This window comes from Pseudoliparis swirei, chromosome 15, assembly GCF_029220125.1.
Source record: "Pseudoliparis swirei isolate HS2019 ecotype Mariana Trench chromosome 15, NWPU_hadal_v1, whole genome shotgun sequence".
NCBI classification, from domain to species: domain Eukaryota; kingdom Metazoa; phylum Chordata; class Actinopteri; order Perciformes; family Liparidae; genus Pseudoliparis; species Pseudoliparis swirei.
The window spans coordinates 20,900,378-20,917,836 of NC_079402.1; the positions used below are offsets into that span (position 1 = coordinate 20,900,378).

Here is a 17,459-nt window from a genome sequence, read left to right on the forward strand (position 1 = left end):
AAAACATTAAGAAATTAAGTTGGACATTATCTCAACTCATTTGCACATCAATATTAAAGTTGTGTAATCAATATGAAGTAATATAGACTTAACGTAGAGTGTTACAGATTAGAGGAACAGTGTGTAACATTTAGGGGGATATATTGGCAGACATGGAATATAATATATAATCAAAATTATTAAAGATGGGAGTATTATTATCATTGATAAACTTCCCTAAGAAATCTTGTTTATTTATTGACATTTTAGAATGATTTCCAGTGAGATATGACTTTATATAATGACTTTGTCGTTGTAAAGATTATTGTGTTTCCTGTCGAATATTTATATTTAGTCATCACTAAGTTATAAATAGCCTACTTCCTAATTATTTTCATATTTTATTGTTTAAAACAAATTCTATATGTGTTTTTAAACAAATACCAAGTGATGTAAAATAATAAAGCACTGATAAGAGTTTCCTTGTAGTAATATAATCGTTAATACACATGAATACGCGACAATCAAACGTCATGCGCTACCCTCGACGCGACTCTCTCTTTACACCGCTCTGTTCAGACGTCGTCGACGCCCACATGACGTCATTACGCAAGGGGTTGCGACGTGGAAAACATGGAGGAAAAGAGTATGTAGAGTACACTTAATTTTCTCAAATCGCCCTCAGTTTCAAGGCTTTTCGTTTGGAAATTAAACCTGAGGGGAAAAAATTGACAAAAAAAGCCTTTAGTGTGGAAAATCGGTCGCCTTTTAACGGACCCGGGAATCGAGAGACACACAGAAGCTGCGAGAAGCATTTATGACAGGTAAGCGGTCAGCTGATGGCAAACAAGCCGCGGACGTGTGGATGTTAGCTGAGTTATTAACCGCCGGTTTACCGGACGCGCTCACGAATCGGTAATATACCGAGCTACGGTTTCACGCGATGAGTGTGTGTGTGGCTTTCTGTGCGCCGGGGTTGCAGTCAAAATGCCGAGGCTGTGCATCGCTCTTGAAACAGGTCGAGCTAGCTTAACGTCATGCAAGTTGGTCAACTGGAGCAGTCGCTTTATGCACATTGAGTCATATTAATGGAAGATAGATGCACACTAGATGCACACTGAATAGAAGACCTTGCTAGGTTCATTCTGATCGAGCCAGGTCACAGTAGTCTGCAACAATGCCTTGCTTTTGGTGGCATGTAACGCCATATCCCCTTGAGTTTGAGTTGAGTTTATTTCGATCAGCTAAATATACAACAATCAGAATTCAACAGAAGAAGAAAGTGGCTGACAGAAAGAGTCGAGGCTGAAGCTATCTAGCTTATAAGTGCCCGTACCTATGATTTCTCAAAACAACTTATTTCAAAGAACCATATATATATATTATATATGTGTGTTTACATATATATATATGTGTGTATATATATATGTGTATATATATATATGTGTGTATATATATATATATATTTGTGTGTGTATATATATGTGTATATATATGTGTGTGTGTGTATATATATTCAATTCAATTCAATTCAGTTTATTTGTATAGCCCAAACAACAAATTACAAATTTGTCTCAGGTGCTTTACAATCTGTACACATCCCTGCCCAAAACAAAACCTCCACATGAAAAAAAAAAAACCTTCCAAATAAAAGGGGAAAAAAAAAAGAAGAAAGGAGGAGAGGAACAGAGGATCTAGGATGGACAGATGCAATAGTGTATATATATGTATGTGTGTATATATATATATAATATGTGTGTGTATATATTTATATATGTGTATATATTTGTGTGTATATATATATATATGTGTGTGTATGTATATACACACACACATATATACATATATATATATAACTATATACACATATATAGTTATATATATATACCACATATATACACACAGCACTAATATATACATATATGTGTGTATATATATATATATATACACCCACACACACACATACATACACATACATACATATATACAAAACAAATTTTTTTCAAGAACGTGTCCCCATTAACCGTTACTTATTCTGCTTCATCAATGCTGTTACGTCTGTACTTCTCCAGAGTCATGTCTTTAAATTTTTTCCTCAATATCACCAGATTTCTACTTTCTTTGATGTCATGCCCTTATATCAGATGTGTCCCTTTTGTATGACGGTAACCACAGAAAGAGTCTTAACTGTCCTTCTGTGTGGTCACCTCGGCCAGGACTCCAGTGGCCCGTGTGTGTTAAAGGTGTTCCATCTCAAGAAAACAAACATCCTGGATCCTTACGTCTTAACCTGGAGTCAACTTGACCTCAAATCAATGCGAATCAAAATCATGTATGTATTGGACTTGGGGATTTTCCTTCTATATAATTACTTACAGGACCCCTGTGACCCTAATGAGGATGAAGCGGTATTGATAATGGATGGATGGATAATTACTTACATCAAGAAGTTGATAAGAAATACAAGGAAAGGGAAGTAAGAGTGTCCCTTCCTATATTGTTTATCACGAGATTTCTACATGGCACACATGATAGTTCTGCTACTCGTAGTCGTGATTAAATTAAACTAACTTGATGTTTAATCTGAGTTGTAATGTTTACAAGTGATTAATTACATAATGAATCTCAGTTATGTGCTAGTTTCATCTGCTACTGCATTGGGATGTTTGCACCGGCCCTTTTAGGCATTTCGGTGACTTAAAATCTAATTTATTGGTAATTAATGAACATATTCATGAGGGCAGTCAAACTCTGGGTGCTTGTTAATTGACAAATCAAGATCTCCAGGAAGCCAGTAGTTGCTGAAGTATGGTCATCAAATTGATTCGGATAATGTAACTGAAGGTTTTCACTCAGCTTATGTGTTTTATTTTTGGAAAACCAACAATTGTCAGATGTGTTGTGTGTTGAGTTTATGATTAATCTTTGCTACAGGGTTCGTAAGGTCATGGAAAACCTGGAAAAGTCATGGAATTTTAAAATGGTCATTTACAGGCCTGGAAAAGTCAAGGAAAAAACGAAAATGATAAAAGTTTTGGAAAAGTCATGGAAATTTACGCCGAGTTTGAAATAATTAATATGTTTTTTTAAAGAAAGACGCTCAAAATATAAGCCGGCGTACGCAATCAATACGCAACATTTTCTAAATGTTTCATGTTTATACCGAGATTTCAGTTTGGTGATGGAAATTTGGTTTAAAGTAATGGAAAAGTCCTGGAAATCCATCGGTCAAAACGTGTAAGAACCCTGTTGCTAGGACATTTTAAATCAAGGACAAATATGAATAATGGAGGGGGGGAGGGGGGTGAATCTATCCATCAGAGTAGATGTTACAGACGGAGAGATGAAGAAAAATGACATGCAACAAATAAAGCCCCCAACTCAAATCGAGGATGCTGTTGTTCCCTGGCTAGAGCCTTAAACCCGTTGCCACCGGGCCTCCCTTCTATATATTTACATTTGGGACGGCTCTAAATGACGCCAGCATGCAGCCTTAAAACCGTTCTGTGAAGTGGCTTCCACCCGCCGAGTTTGTTTCTCTTTCTATTCTGGCATTAATGATGAAAGCGTTTCCTCTGTCCCAGGATCTGGCTTATGCCTGGTGAGAAAGCAGTGAAGAGAGGCGAGTCTGGCTGAGTGGAGCCAGTAGAGAGAGATGGGAGCCAACACCAGCCAGGTCAGTGACCTGTCCGACAATCCCAGCCTCAAGGCCCTGGTGGGCACCGACTCCATATCGGAGAATGACCCTTTCTGGAACCAGCTCATCTCCTTCACCTTCATCAGTCCCACCAGCAGGTACGCACACACACACACACACATGGAGAGGTTCTGTGAGATGCGTCTCAAGGTATGTATTTATCAAGCACCAAACATTCCCTGGTTGCAGCTTCACATGCACACGTGTCCCTTTATCGTTATAAAGTGACAGGGTTCGTACGGTCATGGAAAACCTGGAAAAGTCATGGAATTTTAAAATGGTAATTTCCAGGCTTGGAAGAGTCATGGAAACAACTTAAATCACAAAAGTTTTGGAAAAGTCATGGAAATTTGTTATATTCACATACCCTAACCCTCATTTACGTCGAGTTTAAAATAATTCATATGTTTTTGAAAGGAAGACTCAAATTATAAGCTGGCATAGGCCAAGTCATGGAGAAGTCCTGTAATTCCATTGGTCGACAGGTGTACGAACCCTGAGTGAGTATTCTAATGGAGAAACTAAGTTGCTGTGATGGTGAAACCAATTTGAAACGAGAGATGAACGCTAGTAAGCCAACCTCGCGCTCGCGGTTCCTAGCCAAACTAATGAATGAATGAATGAATTTCCTGGCAACCCCTGGCAACCGTTAGTTGCCGCTCTAGATGAAACCAGAGCAAGACGCCAGCAAGGAGGGAAAACAAATAGGAGGGAAAACTGATCAATACAGAAGCAACATTTCCTGAATGGACCTTTTTAAAAAAGTTTTTTTTTAATCAGTCTAACAGCTGGTGTGCGTGATAATTTAGAGGACGTGGAACTATTAACAGGGTTCGTACGGTCATGGAAAACCTGGAGAAGTCATGGCATTTTAAAATGGTAATTTCCAGGCCTGGAAAAGTCATGGAAAAAACTTAAATCATAAAAGTTTGGGAAAAGTCATGGAAATTTGTTATAATCACATGTTCATTTACGCCGAGTTTGAAATCATTAATACGTTTTTTAAAGAAAGACGCTCAAAATATAACCCGGCGTACGCTCTCAACACGCACAATTTTCAAAAATGTTCATGTTTATACCGAGATTTCAGTTTGGTCATGGACATTTGGTCTGAAGTCCTGGAAACCCATTGGTCAACATGTGTAAGAACCCTGTATTAACGACTCCACTGGCAGCTTCTTGAAAATGTCTCAGGTTTTTGGCAAATGTCCCCCGGTATCTGCTCGGGAGCTAAAGTGCGCGATACCAAAAGACATTCGACTCGCAACCTTCCCACTGAGAAAGTCCTTTAAGATTCTCCACCAGGATCCGACATTGACCTGCATGCAGGATGTTTGCAGAGCTCACCTCAGAAATGATTCAACGGGGTTATTGTCCTGCATGGCGGAGAGTAGACATCGAGTTCCTCTGTAAATAGTGATGACAAGTAAAGAAAGACACTGCCTTCTTTCCCGCAACCGGGCTGATAACGGAGCATATGCACTTGTGTACTTATCCTACTGTCTTTTTATTTGATTCTAGCACAAATACCAGACAAAGGCACACACGCAAAATACACCATCTGCCCTGACAACATAACACAGGGATCGTACGGTCATGGAAAACCTGGAAGTCATGGAATTTTAAAATGGTCATTTCCAGGCCTGGAAAAGTCCTGGAAAAAACGTAAATCATAAAAGTTTTGGAAAAGTCACGGACATTTGTTATAATTTACGCCGAGTTTGAAATATTTAATGTTTTTTAAAGAAAGACGCTCAAAATATAAGCCGGCGTACGCTCTCGTTACGCAACATTTTCAGAATTTTTCAGTTTGGTCATGGAAATTTGGTTTAACCCTTGTGTTGCCTTATTTTTTTTTTGACCGAATTTGTCCACCCCCCTCCCTTTAGGATTAATTTGTGATTCATTCAATGTTTTGTGTCGGTTCTCTTTCACACAAACAACAAAAAAACCTCACACTAAAAAAAAAAAAACAAACAATATTAATCTAATTTTTTTTTGGAGGTTTTAAATTGAACCCAAAAAATAAAACCCAAAGGTAAAATATGTTACAAAAGGGGGTGAACAACATTGAAAACATTGAATCGGGTCAAAAAAGGGGGTAAGGTTGATTCATTCAAAATGACCTAGAGGCAAAAAGGGTTAAAGTCCTGGAAATCCATCGGTCAAAATGTGTAAGAACCCTGATAACAAGAGGAGTGGTTTAATTGAGTGCTGCAACTAACAATTATTTTCATGAATGATGTACACTACCGTTCAAAAGTTTGGGGTCACTTAGAAATGTCTTTATTTTTCAAAGAAAAGCACTGTTTTTTCAATTAAGATAACATTAATCAAAAATACACACTATACATTGTTAATGTGGTAAATGACTATTCTAGGTGGAAACGTCTGGTTTCTAATGAAATATCTCCATTGGTGTATAGAGGCCCATTTCCATCAACGATCACTCCAGTGTTCTAATGGTACATTGTGTTTGCTAATCGCCTTAGAAGACTAATGTCTGATTAGAAAACCCTTGTGCAATTATGTTAGCACAGCTGAAAACAGTTATGCTGGTGATATAAGCTATACAACTGGCCTTCCTTTGAGCTTGAAGTTTGAAGAACAAAATTAATACTTCAAATATGAATCATTATTTCTAACCTTGTCAATGTCTTGACTATATTTTCTATTCCATTTTCAATTCATTTGATAAATAAATGAGTTTTCATGGAAGACACAAAATTGTCTGGATGACCCCAAACTTTTGAACGGTAGTGTATATATTTATATATATATATATGTATCTTTGAATGAATATCTTGAGTTATTGTTCGCTCAATAAAACGAGGTAAATCGTGTCGAATGCCCATCACAAGAGCCAAAGTTGACACATTCCGGTTGCTTGTCTTCTTCGAGTAACAGCAGCAACCATCTGTAAACATGTGTATACTTTGTCGTGACAATATGACAGAAGGTTGTGTCGTACGTTTTAACCTGGCTTTGAACGTCTCATTCAGTATTCAGTCTTTTTCTTTATGTCAAAGCAGATGCAAACTATTTGAATGCTCTTATTCTTCTCTTATTCTTATCCTGCATTATCGGGCGTGACGACAGAGGGCAGAGGATGATCCTACGATCCGTTTTATTCTACATCTCTTTTAGGTATCGTCTCATTCCTTGTGTTTCTTTTTCTTCCTTGTAACCAGTGGAGACTCCAAGTTACTGGAAGAGGCTGTCATCCCCCTCGCCAAGATCTTCAGTATGTGGCTTTATCATATAAAACCAATAACGCGTTGTTTAAAAAAACAAGACGAAAAGTTGAACTTGTGTTTCTTCTTATTGTTTGCATGCCAAACTGTCAGATTGGGAAGTTTCTGGATCTAATGTAATGCCGCCGGTACATTTTCTCTCTCCTTTCAAGTTGAAAACAATCCCAGATCGGGGAACTTTGGCGCTCTCGTCAGAGTTTTCCTCGGAAGAACCAAAGAGCTGAAAATCTCCACGGAATGCCAAGAGTGAGTATGGGAACCTCGGAGGAGAGGCCGAGTTCAGACGCGTGCGTCGGGAACGATGAAGCCCGCGCATGTCGGCGATCGCTGCGCGGGAGTTACTGTTTGATCACGGGGAGGGTTAAGTTTTGATCGCCGTGTATTTATTTATTTATTTATTACCTTCGCATTGAAAATGCGGAAGGTTATGTTTTGATCGCCGTGTATTTATTTATTTATTTGTATGCGTGTTATTCGCATCACACAAAAAGTATTAAACCGAATCACATGAAATTTGGTGGGATGATTGGTTATTATCCGGGGACCATTTGATTAGATTTTGAGATCGATCGGATCAAAGGTCAAGGTCAAGGTCATGAAAAGGTCAAAATCTTCTTTTTACCTTAGCGCGGTCAATTTTTATCCAATTGGCATGCAACTAATGCCAAAATGTTCAAAATTCAATGCCCAATCTTGTGATATGCGAAGGTATGCGCTCTACCGAGTGCCCGTTCTAGTTCTTTACAGTTGTTGTTGTTTCCCATAAGAAAACTGCGGAGGTTTAACCATCGACACATGTGGCATCATTCTGCACAAGCCCCATATCCACAGAGTGGCCGTGCCCAAGTCACCCGAGTGGGAACTCTTTGATCTCCGTCAAGCATACTTTTTGAGGTCGTAGTTATCGCTCCCCAACCGCTCTCCTCGATTAAAAACAACAACATTTCTCACATTTTGTGCCGTAAACAAAACCCACGCCCTCTGAGTCTATAACAATCGGCATGTGCAAATTGTCAATTTGTGGAGCTGATTAGACGCGCCCGTGTTGGTGTTTAGTGGTTGTGAAACATTTAGTCTCACACCGAATGGTTCCAATCCCCCCCCCCCCCCCTCTCATTTCTTTCTCACCGACTTTGTCCCCATCTTTTTGTCCGAAGGAAGACGTAGTTAACTCGTTTAGTATCCTTGTATCCTCGGGAGAGGGTGTCGGTATTCTCTTCGTTTTAATGCAGTTTTTAGACAACTGTTCATCGTCATCAAATTTGAGAAGCACCAGAGGGTCACTACTTTGAATTCGACCCTCAATTCACTGCTCTGGTTCTGCTCCATCGGGGAGAGGTGACGATCATTTATTTATTCATTAATAATTAGCCTTCTGGTGGAGTTTCTAGCTTTATTAGGCGAAATACACAGGGGCTTTAATCCCAAGCAAACATACCACTATTAAATGAACTATTTAATGAATATGTAACCGTTAACATTCAACGCATCCTATTACTGAAGAACACGAATGGACAGTAACGCTTTCCTCTGTGAATGTAGAGCATAAAACAACTGTGTATTATTTCCTTTGACCTCCAACGTGATGACTTTTTCTTCCCTTCCACAGTCAGCTGTTTATCTGGCAGGCCCACAATGCATTGTTCATGATTCGCTGCCTGCTCAAGGTGTTCATCAGGGAGATGAGTGAAGAAGAGCTGCACTTGCAGTTCTCCTACCAGGAGAGGGCGCTAGGCTCCTGTGGAGGTGAGTTCCAGATCCTGTGGAAGAGGGGCCACACATAGTTTAAATAAATCAACGACACAGAATTCAACGACGGATTTAAAGTGAAAAGCTCTCGTTTTGTACATATAGAGAGACTTAACGCTTTAATGTCAGTTTCGAAATGTTTGTTTTACACTTAAGTCTACTTCATACAAAAATCCACTTCATCTGCTGGACAATCTTTCGAGCAACATCCTTTAAAGTGTTTGTCTCCCAGTCGGCTCCTAAGATGTGAGTTATTAAAATATAGCCACGAGGGTCAAATGTGTAACACTTCCCATCATACCTTAAGAGGAGATAAGAAATTGGATTTTTAATTGAGCACATACACCCCTAAGTACTGACCTGGATCGGCGGTCTCTGGGAGACTCGTTTAAATATAAGTCTGAATCTGCGTGCCGCTCGTCGTCCTCGAACACGCTGACGTCGGTCTCCAAACAAACACTCTGCGAATGCGCGCCCTCTTGATAATCATAAATAACATGACGTGTTTTTTCGTGCACATTTGCAGAAAGAAATTTAATTATTACTCTTTCATTTTTATCATCGTGCCGTGGCGTTTTTATTATCACCCCTTCACTTAACTGTTTCTTTTTATTAATAAATAACATTAAAATAAATTAATCGCATACATTTGTTTAACCATCCGTTCATTTTCTGCCTTATCTGTGTTCAGGTCACGTTAATTTGATTAATTATATCATTAGGAATTATTGCTCTGTACTGCTGGGAAGTACTGAAACTATGATTTAATAATCCGTCATCTCTCCTGGTTTTACATGCTGCTTTTATACTTCGGCTGGTGTGATCGTGAAACTGCCTGATAAATTGCATTCTATGGTGCATTAAAAATGTCTAAAGTAGTAAAGTCTTTCATTTAATTTGGCGAGCCCAGCAGGAACCCTGTTATCCCAATTAGCAAACGTCTCTCTTGTGTAGAAGCCGGCCGTGAGGACCTCCTGGAGGAGCTGCTGTCCAACCTCATCCACCTGATTGTAGAAGTGCCCCTGCTGTAAGTTTTCTGTGTGTGTGTGTGTAGTTTAGTTTGTCTCTCTTACACACACTAAAACTGTCCCAGATTCAAGGCTGATTGGGATACACCGCTGTAAAGTGACATTTTGCACTCTGCACGTTTTTTTAATGTCATGGTGCAAACTGTTCAAGATCAGTTGTTTGACATTATACCATCAGCCCGATATTCACATGTAGACTCGGCCCAGCTCCTTGTTTTTATTCACTGGTTGTTTTTACCTTCGCATTGAAAATGCGGAAGGTTATGTTTTGATCGCCGTGTATTTATTTATTTATTTGTATGCGTGTTATTCGCATAACTCAAAAAATACTAAACCGAATCGCAGGAAATTTGGTGGGATGATTGGTTATTATCCGGGGACCATTTGATTAGATTTTGGGATCGATCGGGTCAAAGGTCAAGGTTAAGGTCATGAAAAGGTCAAAATCTTCTTTTTACCATAGCGGTCAATTTATATCCAATTGGAATGCAACTAATGCCAAAATGTTCATAATTCAATGCCCAATCTTGTGATATGCGAAGGTATGCGCTCTACCGAGTGCCCCTTCTAGTTGTGTCTGGGATGTTAGACACTCAGCAGGTAATGACAAACCGTTTGAAAAGGTTGTCCCCCTCTCTCCCGCTCATTGATTCACTAACCGAGAGGAGCGGAAATGCATTATGGGTCAAGGTTTCCTCTCGCAGTCGTCAGCCCGACTGACTGAGCTGGCGACTGGATTAGTAAAAGGACAACATACGAAGGAGGGCTTGTGACTAATGATGCGTTTGTTGTTTTTCGGGAAGAAGAAGAAGAAGAGAAAAGGCTTGAAATGAAAGTTTGCTTAGGAGCGTTGCCAATGAGTGGGAGGGGAGGGGACATCGTGATTGGAAAAAATGGTATTACCCGTCGCTCCCCGTGGGCGGCGTGCACGCTAACACCCTCCGCTTTAATGAGTGAATATTTCATCGTGTTTACTCATCAGCGCTGGAGTTATCTCCGGCTCGTGACGGAGTCATGGATGCAGCACGTCTCCGTGGACGAATCCCTCCTCCGTCAAAACGAATACACAGAACCGCGACTCACGGGTCGCTTTGTCCTCCACGCGGCGTCTTTCTCTGTCCTTCCCCCTCTCTCTCGTCGACCAGTCGACATCCTCTCTCCTCTCCCGATGTCTCTGGACATCAAACCCCCGGCTCTCGCGTGGATGCCGTCAGCATTCCGGCGGTGTTCATTGTTCCAGCCTTCAACCTGTCTTCCTTCCCTCCACCACTTTGTGGCTGTCGGCCCACTTCCTCTGTGCGTGAATCCCCCAAATCTCTAGCAGACATCTTCGATTTTTTTTCGTGACTCTTTCACAAGAAAGATGGATCCTAATAGTTTTTAGATTATTTCCAGGTATGCAGTTGACGCATATTGACAAATAAAGCAGTTACTTTTTGTTTTTCTTCCCACATATACTGGGACATTTGAGTCTGAATATATCGTACGTGTCTTACACCAAGCTATATGATTTATTGTCTTATTTTTAAGACTCAAATCTATTCAGTGAGATATGCAGTAACCTGAATCACATGAATGACATTTCTTTTAATTGCGTTTCGGATATTCAAACCGTGACACAGATGGCTAATTAATCGGTAAAGATGAAGTTACGGTCGAGTTAATATTAAAGACATTGTGTTTTGCTGCATGTTTTGTCCTACTGCAGAAACAATATGTGCAATAATCGATTGGCCTTTTTCAAGCAGTCGACTTGGGCGTTGTAGAGTTTCTAATACACAAATGAAAATAATCAAGATGAAGCAATAATAATGAGAAGATTGATTCGAGCTCTTAACTGTTCATCTGTGTACACACACGCAGTCAGGTGATAACTGAGAGAGTGTGTGAAAGTAGAAGCAACGCCCTGTCGACGCCTCACTTGATTGATCTGACTGCGTGATTCAATTTTTTCAATTCAGTTTATTTGTATAGCCCAATTTCACAAATTACAAATTTGTCTCAGAGTGCTTTACAATCTGTACACATAGACATCCCTGACCTTTGACCTCACATCGGATCAGGAACAACTCCCAAATAACCCTTCAGGGGAAAAAAGTGAAGAACCCTTCAGGAGAGCAACAGAGGAGGATCCCTCTCCAGGATGGACAGGACAATAGATGTCATGTGACTATATGAACAATAGATGTCATGTGACCAGAAGGACAGATTTAGAGTTAAAATACATTCAATGAATATGACAGAGTTGATGAATAGTTGGTAGTCGGCATATTCCACGATGGAGACCTCCACGATCCATCAGGCAGATGGAGGTGGAGAGGAGGAGTGGGCGGAGTCTCAACAGTGGGCGGAGTCTCAATAGGGCGATGAGAGAGAGTGAAGTGAAGTTGTGATGTAAGAGAGGATGACTTATTTGCATTAACTCTTCTTGCGTGTGTCTTTTCTCGTAGGGACATCACCTATAGCATCCTATTTGAAGCAGTGACCACGCTGCTGGTGTTCTTCTCCTACCAACTCTTCCACAAAGACATCCTCCGAGATGGATTAATCTACCAGCACATCATGAAGGGGCGATGGTGAGAGAACACGCACCAGGAAGCCGAACATTAACACAATGCACCAAAGCTACATGTCTACACTCAACTTATATCTTTATCAGTAACCTTAAACCCCAAAACCAAGTTTGCATACAAATAGGCCTTCCAAATGTTTAATTGAACACATGAAGAGGGGATAATGTGCTGAACTGCTCCACCAGTTACACTCACTCGCCTCCGTAGCCGGGTCGTCCGCAATCTGTCGACGCCTGTTGTTGAACGCGGGCCCAGATCATTTTGGATCTCGTTCTGGCCGCCGACGCAACTATCCAGACTCTGCCGCGCTCTGGGCTTCAAGACCAAGTCGTCACGTTCCAGACGCATGTCTCCACGTGTCATTCGGTTGATGCTAAAGGGAGGGGGAGGAGAGGAAAATCTAGTTGAACAAGGCCTCCGTCTCCACGGTGACAATGTCGTCTGTGAGTCGGAAGAAAAGTGAATCAAACTTTTAAGAAAATGAATGAAAATACCAATAAACTTAAAAATACAGAAATGTAAATATGTAGATAAGATAACTTTACGACAATACGACGTTGGATTTATGGCTGCTGAGCCGGAGAAAGGCTTCCGAGTAGCTGATGTTGGCAAAACGGATCTAAAATAATTTGTCGAGTTGAGAAAGCAAAACTGTGTGACTTGAAAAAAACGGAGACATTGGAGATTGATCATCGCCAGTACGTCACTCGTTGGGAGCGAGCTGATGTGAAGAGGGAAGACTCAAATTGAAAGCTGATATGGACGGAGAATCGGATCTCAGTTAGTCCGGCTGGGCACACACACACACACACCTGCACACACACACACACCTGCATGTAGGAAGAACAAGTCCCGTGTCTGGGCTTTGCTTTTTATTACACCGGCTGGATTGTTTGTTTGTATTTTATTCAGTCAATCAAATCAAATCAAATACAATATTATCCTATATAATATACAAAAGAGAAAGACTGAAAAGGTAAAGGTAGAAGCAAAAAATGCTTATAAATTCCTATCCTCAATTGAAATCAAAATAAATCAGAAAATTAATATAAAATAAAGAAGAAAATAAAACAACAACAAAATAACAATAAATAAAAAACAAAATATATTTATATATACTACCACATACATCTTCCATATAAATACGTTTTTAATTACATTTATAACTCTCAAGAATTGTTTTATAAATAATTCCCTTGAAAACCAAAAAGGAGTTCACCATTCTTACATCCATTTCAACATTATTCCATAATTGGACTAACAGAAATACATCTTTGAATCCCTTTTTTAGCCTTTTGTACCGTGAACTTACAAACATCTCTCAAATCATATTTACACTCATGTATTGTCAACCACACACTTCTTTCTGGCAGGTTGACGATCGAGAGAATGACTTCTTTTTAGAAGAATCCTCACTTTGCCTTTTAAAGCAACAGGATTCGATGGTTTTCTTCTAAAATATTTGCAGCTGAGGTTGCGACGCATTTTCCAGCGTTCTATAAACACTCGCGTAACTCCTGAGATGTTGAAGTCCTCCAAATTGAATTTTAATAAAAAATGTTACGAAAAGAGCGTGCCCTGCGGTCTCCTGGTTTCCAGCTGTCTTTTTCTAAAACCTGTCTTTCCACTTGTCTCTCTCTCCCCCAGCTTGTCTTTGACGAGCCGCATGGTGAAGACCCTGCTCTACAACTTCATCAGGCAGGAGAAGTGTCCGCCTCCGGCGACCCACATCTTTGAGCCCAAAGCGGAAGGAGGCCTGCTTTACGGCCTGGCGTCAGGGGTGGCAAGTAAGAGTACACACATCCACACAGGAGCAACACAAACGGACACAAAGGAGCAAAAGGAAAAGCAAGATCATACTATTGTGTGTGTGTGTGTGTGTGTGTGTACCACACACTCACCACAATGGCTGAGTTCTAGGGATACGAGTAGAGAGACCCCTGTTTTTATTTTCTGGAGTTACCTTCGCATTGAAAATGCGGAAGGTAATGTTTTGATCGCCGTGTATTTGTATGCGTGCGTGTTATTCGCATAAGTCAAAAAGTATTAAACCGAATCGCATGAAATTTGGTGGGATGATTGGTTATTATCCGGGGACCATTTGATTCGATTTTGGGATCGATCGGGTCAAGGTCAAGGTCATGAAAAGGTAAAACTCTTATTTTTACCATAGCGCGGTCAATTTCTATCCAATTGGCATGCAACGAGTGCCCGTTCTAGTTACAAATGTAATTGATTTTTGTAACTGGATACCTGAACTTTGTATTGAAGTTTGCAAAGCTCATGTTTAATTTAGACTCGGCATCAGTTTATTTATTTTTTAGCTTTGAATGGGCATTTTGGATGCAGTCAGTGTGTGTTTTCTCCTAAACTATAGCACCTTCAGTGGTTTAATGACTCAATGTCGACTCATGAGCCCCACTCACAGGTTATGGCCTCGGTGTGCTCTTCAATCAAGAGTGATTTTGTCTTGAAAAGTGTTTTTAAGATGCAAAATTATCCAATATTTCCAAAGAAAAAAAGGGAACAATCAACCTATTATATTGTTCTCGAAATATATTCTCTTCCTTCCCATCCTTTTCGTTGTCTTGTGACGCCGTAGATTTTCTTTTCAACCCCCTTAAGAGCTCTTTCTCATTATGTGATCACTGTTGCTTGCCACTTTTGCACTTTGTTACAGTGATGTCACCACATTCCCCACATCCAAATGAAGCCGGTTAGTAAAAAAACATCTTCAGAAATCACGGGAATGACGATCAAATTACAAAAAAAAACAAGAGCCAGACACTGAACTTCATTATTCCTGTTCATCGGAGCCAACGCGTGAGATGTATGATTAATCCGATGTATAAAAGTGCGAGCCACGCTGACAGCCGCGGCAGCGTGGATCAAAGTGATGAGTCAAAAAACGAAGCGAGTGCGTGTTTGTGGGAGTGTGAGAAGAGGGCCGGGTTTCCCCCCCGCAGATAATCGCTCTCTGTCGGTTGTTGGTGGCAGATTCCTATCGGTGAGCCGTCGGCGTCGGACCCGGCCTGTCTGTCTGAGGCGCTGATCGGCCCGATGAGTTCTGGTGCCCTGCCTGCTCTGTGATCCCTAGAGCCTGTCTGTCTGCAGCCGCCTCCCTTGAACACACACGCACAGACCAGCACACACACGGGCGCTCACAAACAACACTTGTTTTCCTTCCCCGTCTCCGTCTCGTCGTCGGGGATTGGCGGAGGACACGCGTTTATTTGAATGATTACGATGGGTGTTGTTCAATATTAACAGTAATTAACGACGCTGTTTTTTTGATGTGGGTCATGGTACTCGTGGTGGTATCTTGTCACCGGTTGTAATGTCCTCTGGTTTGCATCGACACGGTGTTACAAACGGCATTCAGCGAGCAGTGGAGGTCTCACAGAAATTATCCACACCTTTTTTTTCCCAGAATGATTTCTGTAAAGTCTGTAAATCCCGAGCTCTGCCACAACTTCCTTCACACGATCTTGCTTTTTATAGAAATCCTGTTCCTCATGCGAGTGGCAAGTAGAATCATTCATGCCTACAGGCTCACATTCAGAGGCCGTCTGGACCCCCCCCCCCCAGAAACAAGCGTTTGCCCCCCCCCCTCTCCTCTCCTGTCCTTTCTTCTTCTTCCCTCAGTACTTTACCCGACTCAAAGATTTTACTCCACTCTGGTCTCTTCTCCTCCTCTATTCTACTCTCCTTCATTCTTGTCTCCTCTCCTCCTCTATTCTACTCTCCTTCATTCTTGTCTCCTCTCCTCCTCTATTCTACTCCACTTCATTCTTGTCTTCTCTCCTCCTCTATTCTACTCTCCTTCATTCTTGTCTCCTCTCCTCCTCTATTCTACTCCACTTCACTCTTGTCTCCTCTCCTCCTCTATTCTACTCCACTTCACTCTTGTCTCCTCTCTTCTCTCCTCCTCTATTCTACTCCACTTCACTCTTGTCTCCTCTCCTCTCCTCCTCTATTCTACTCCACTTCACTCTTGTCTCCTCTCCTCCTCTATTCTACTCCACTTCACTCTTGTCTCCTCACCTCCTCTATTCTACTCCACTTCGCTCTTGTCTCCTCTCCTTTCCTCCTCTATTCTACTCCACTTCACTCTTGTCTCTTCTCTCCTCCTCTAGTCTACTCCACTTCGCTATTGTCTCCTCTCTCCTCTCCTCCTCTATTCTACTCCACTGCATTCTTGTCTCCTCTCCTCCTCTATTCTACTCCACTTCATTCTTGTCTTCTCTCCTCCTCTATTCTACTCCACTTCACTCTCCTCTCCTCCTCTATTCTACTCTCCTTCATTCTTGTCTCCTCTCCTCCTCTATTCTACTCTCCTTCATTCTTGTCTTCTCTCCTCTATTCTACTCTCCTTCATTCTTGTCTTCTCTCCTCTATTCTACTCTCCTTCATTCTTGTCTTCTCTCCTCTCCTCCTCTATTCTACTCCACTTCATTCTTGTCTTCTCTCCTCCTCTATTCTACTCTCCTTCATTCTTGTCTTCTCTCCTCCTCTATTCTACTCCTTCATTCTTGTCTTCTCTCCTCCTCGATTCTACTCTCCTTCATTCTTGTCTTCTCTCCTCTCTTCCTCTATTCTACTCCACTTCATTATTGTCTCCTCTCCTCCTCTATTCTACTCCACTTCATTCCTCTCTCCTCTCCTCCTCTATTCTACTCTCCTTCATTCTTGTCTTCTCTCCTCCTCGATTCTACTCTCCTTCATTCTTGTCTTCTCTCCTCTCCTCCTCTATTCTACTCTCCTTCATTCTTGTCTTCTATTCTACTCCACTTCACTCCTCTCCTCCTCTATTCTACTCTCCTTCATTCTTGATAATACTAAACACACATTCACTCTCATGCAACATATATTAATTCTTGCCATTTACATTTGCATAGAGTAAACATTACCCCTATGCTTCATAACACATTAATAACAATGTCAATATTCTCCCTAATATTTCCTATTATAATATCTTTCTATATGTATTAATTTAAAGCATAAGACTTCCTCTGCACATGTTATAAAAATAAACTATCACAACCTAACACGGCCATCAAGAAGCCAACGATAACTGCTTCTCTTCCAGTCCGAGGGCGTTGGCTCCTCCCCCTCCATTGATTCCTGCTGACAGCTACACAAACACAGGCATCTTGTGTGCGTCTCGTTTGTTTAGCGC

General features: G+C 40.9%; 1 protein-coding gene across 10 annotated transcripts in view; it reads left to right on the forward strand.

The window, feature by feature from the left end:
- Nucleotides 1-611: 611 nt before the first annotated feature.
- Nucleotides 612-17,459, forward strand: part of dym (dymeclin) — a 68,318-nt gene continuing 51,470 nt past the window's right edge. For 9 of the 10 annotated variants that reach the window (XR_008833837.1, XR_008833838.1, XR_008833840.1 and 6 more), the window contains exons 1-8: nt 612-803; nt 3,564-3,774; nt 6,868-6,920; nt 7,083-7,176; nt 8,540-8,676; nt 9,634-9,706; nt 12,158-12,283; nt 13,928-14,067. Coding sequence is in view for 3 of the 10 variants with exons in the window: in XM_056431904.1 (XP_056287879.1) it covers nt 3,635-3,774; nt 6,868-6,920; nt 7,083-7,176; nt 8,540-8,676; nt 9,634-9,706; nt 12,158-12,283; nt 13,928-14,067 (763 nt within the window). In the remaining 7 variants the exon portion in view is untranslated. Of the gene's footprint in view, nt 804-826; nt 895-3,563; nt 3,775-6,867; nt 6,921-7,082; nt 7,177-8,539; nt 8,677-9,633; nt 9,707-12,157; nt 12,284-13,927; nt 14,068-17,459 lie in introns of those variants that run through there. The other variant, XM_056431905.1, reaches the window with a different exon arrangement.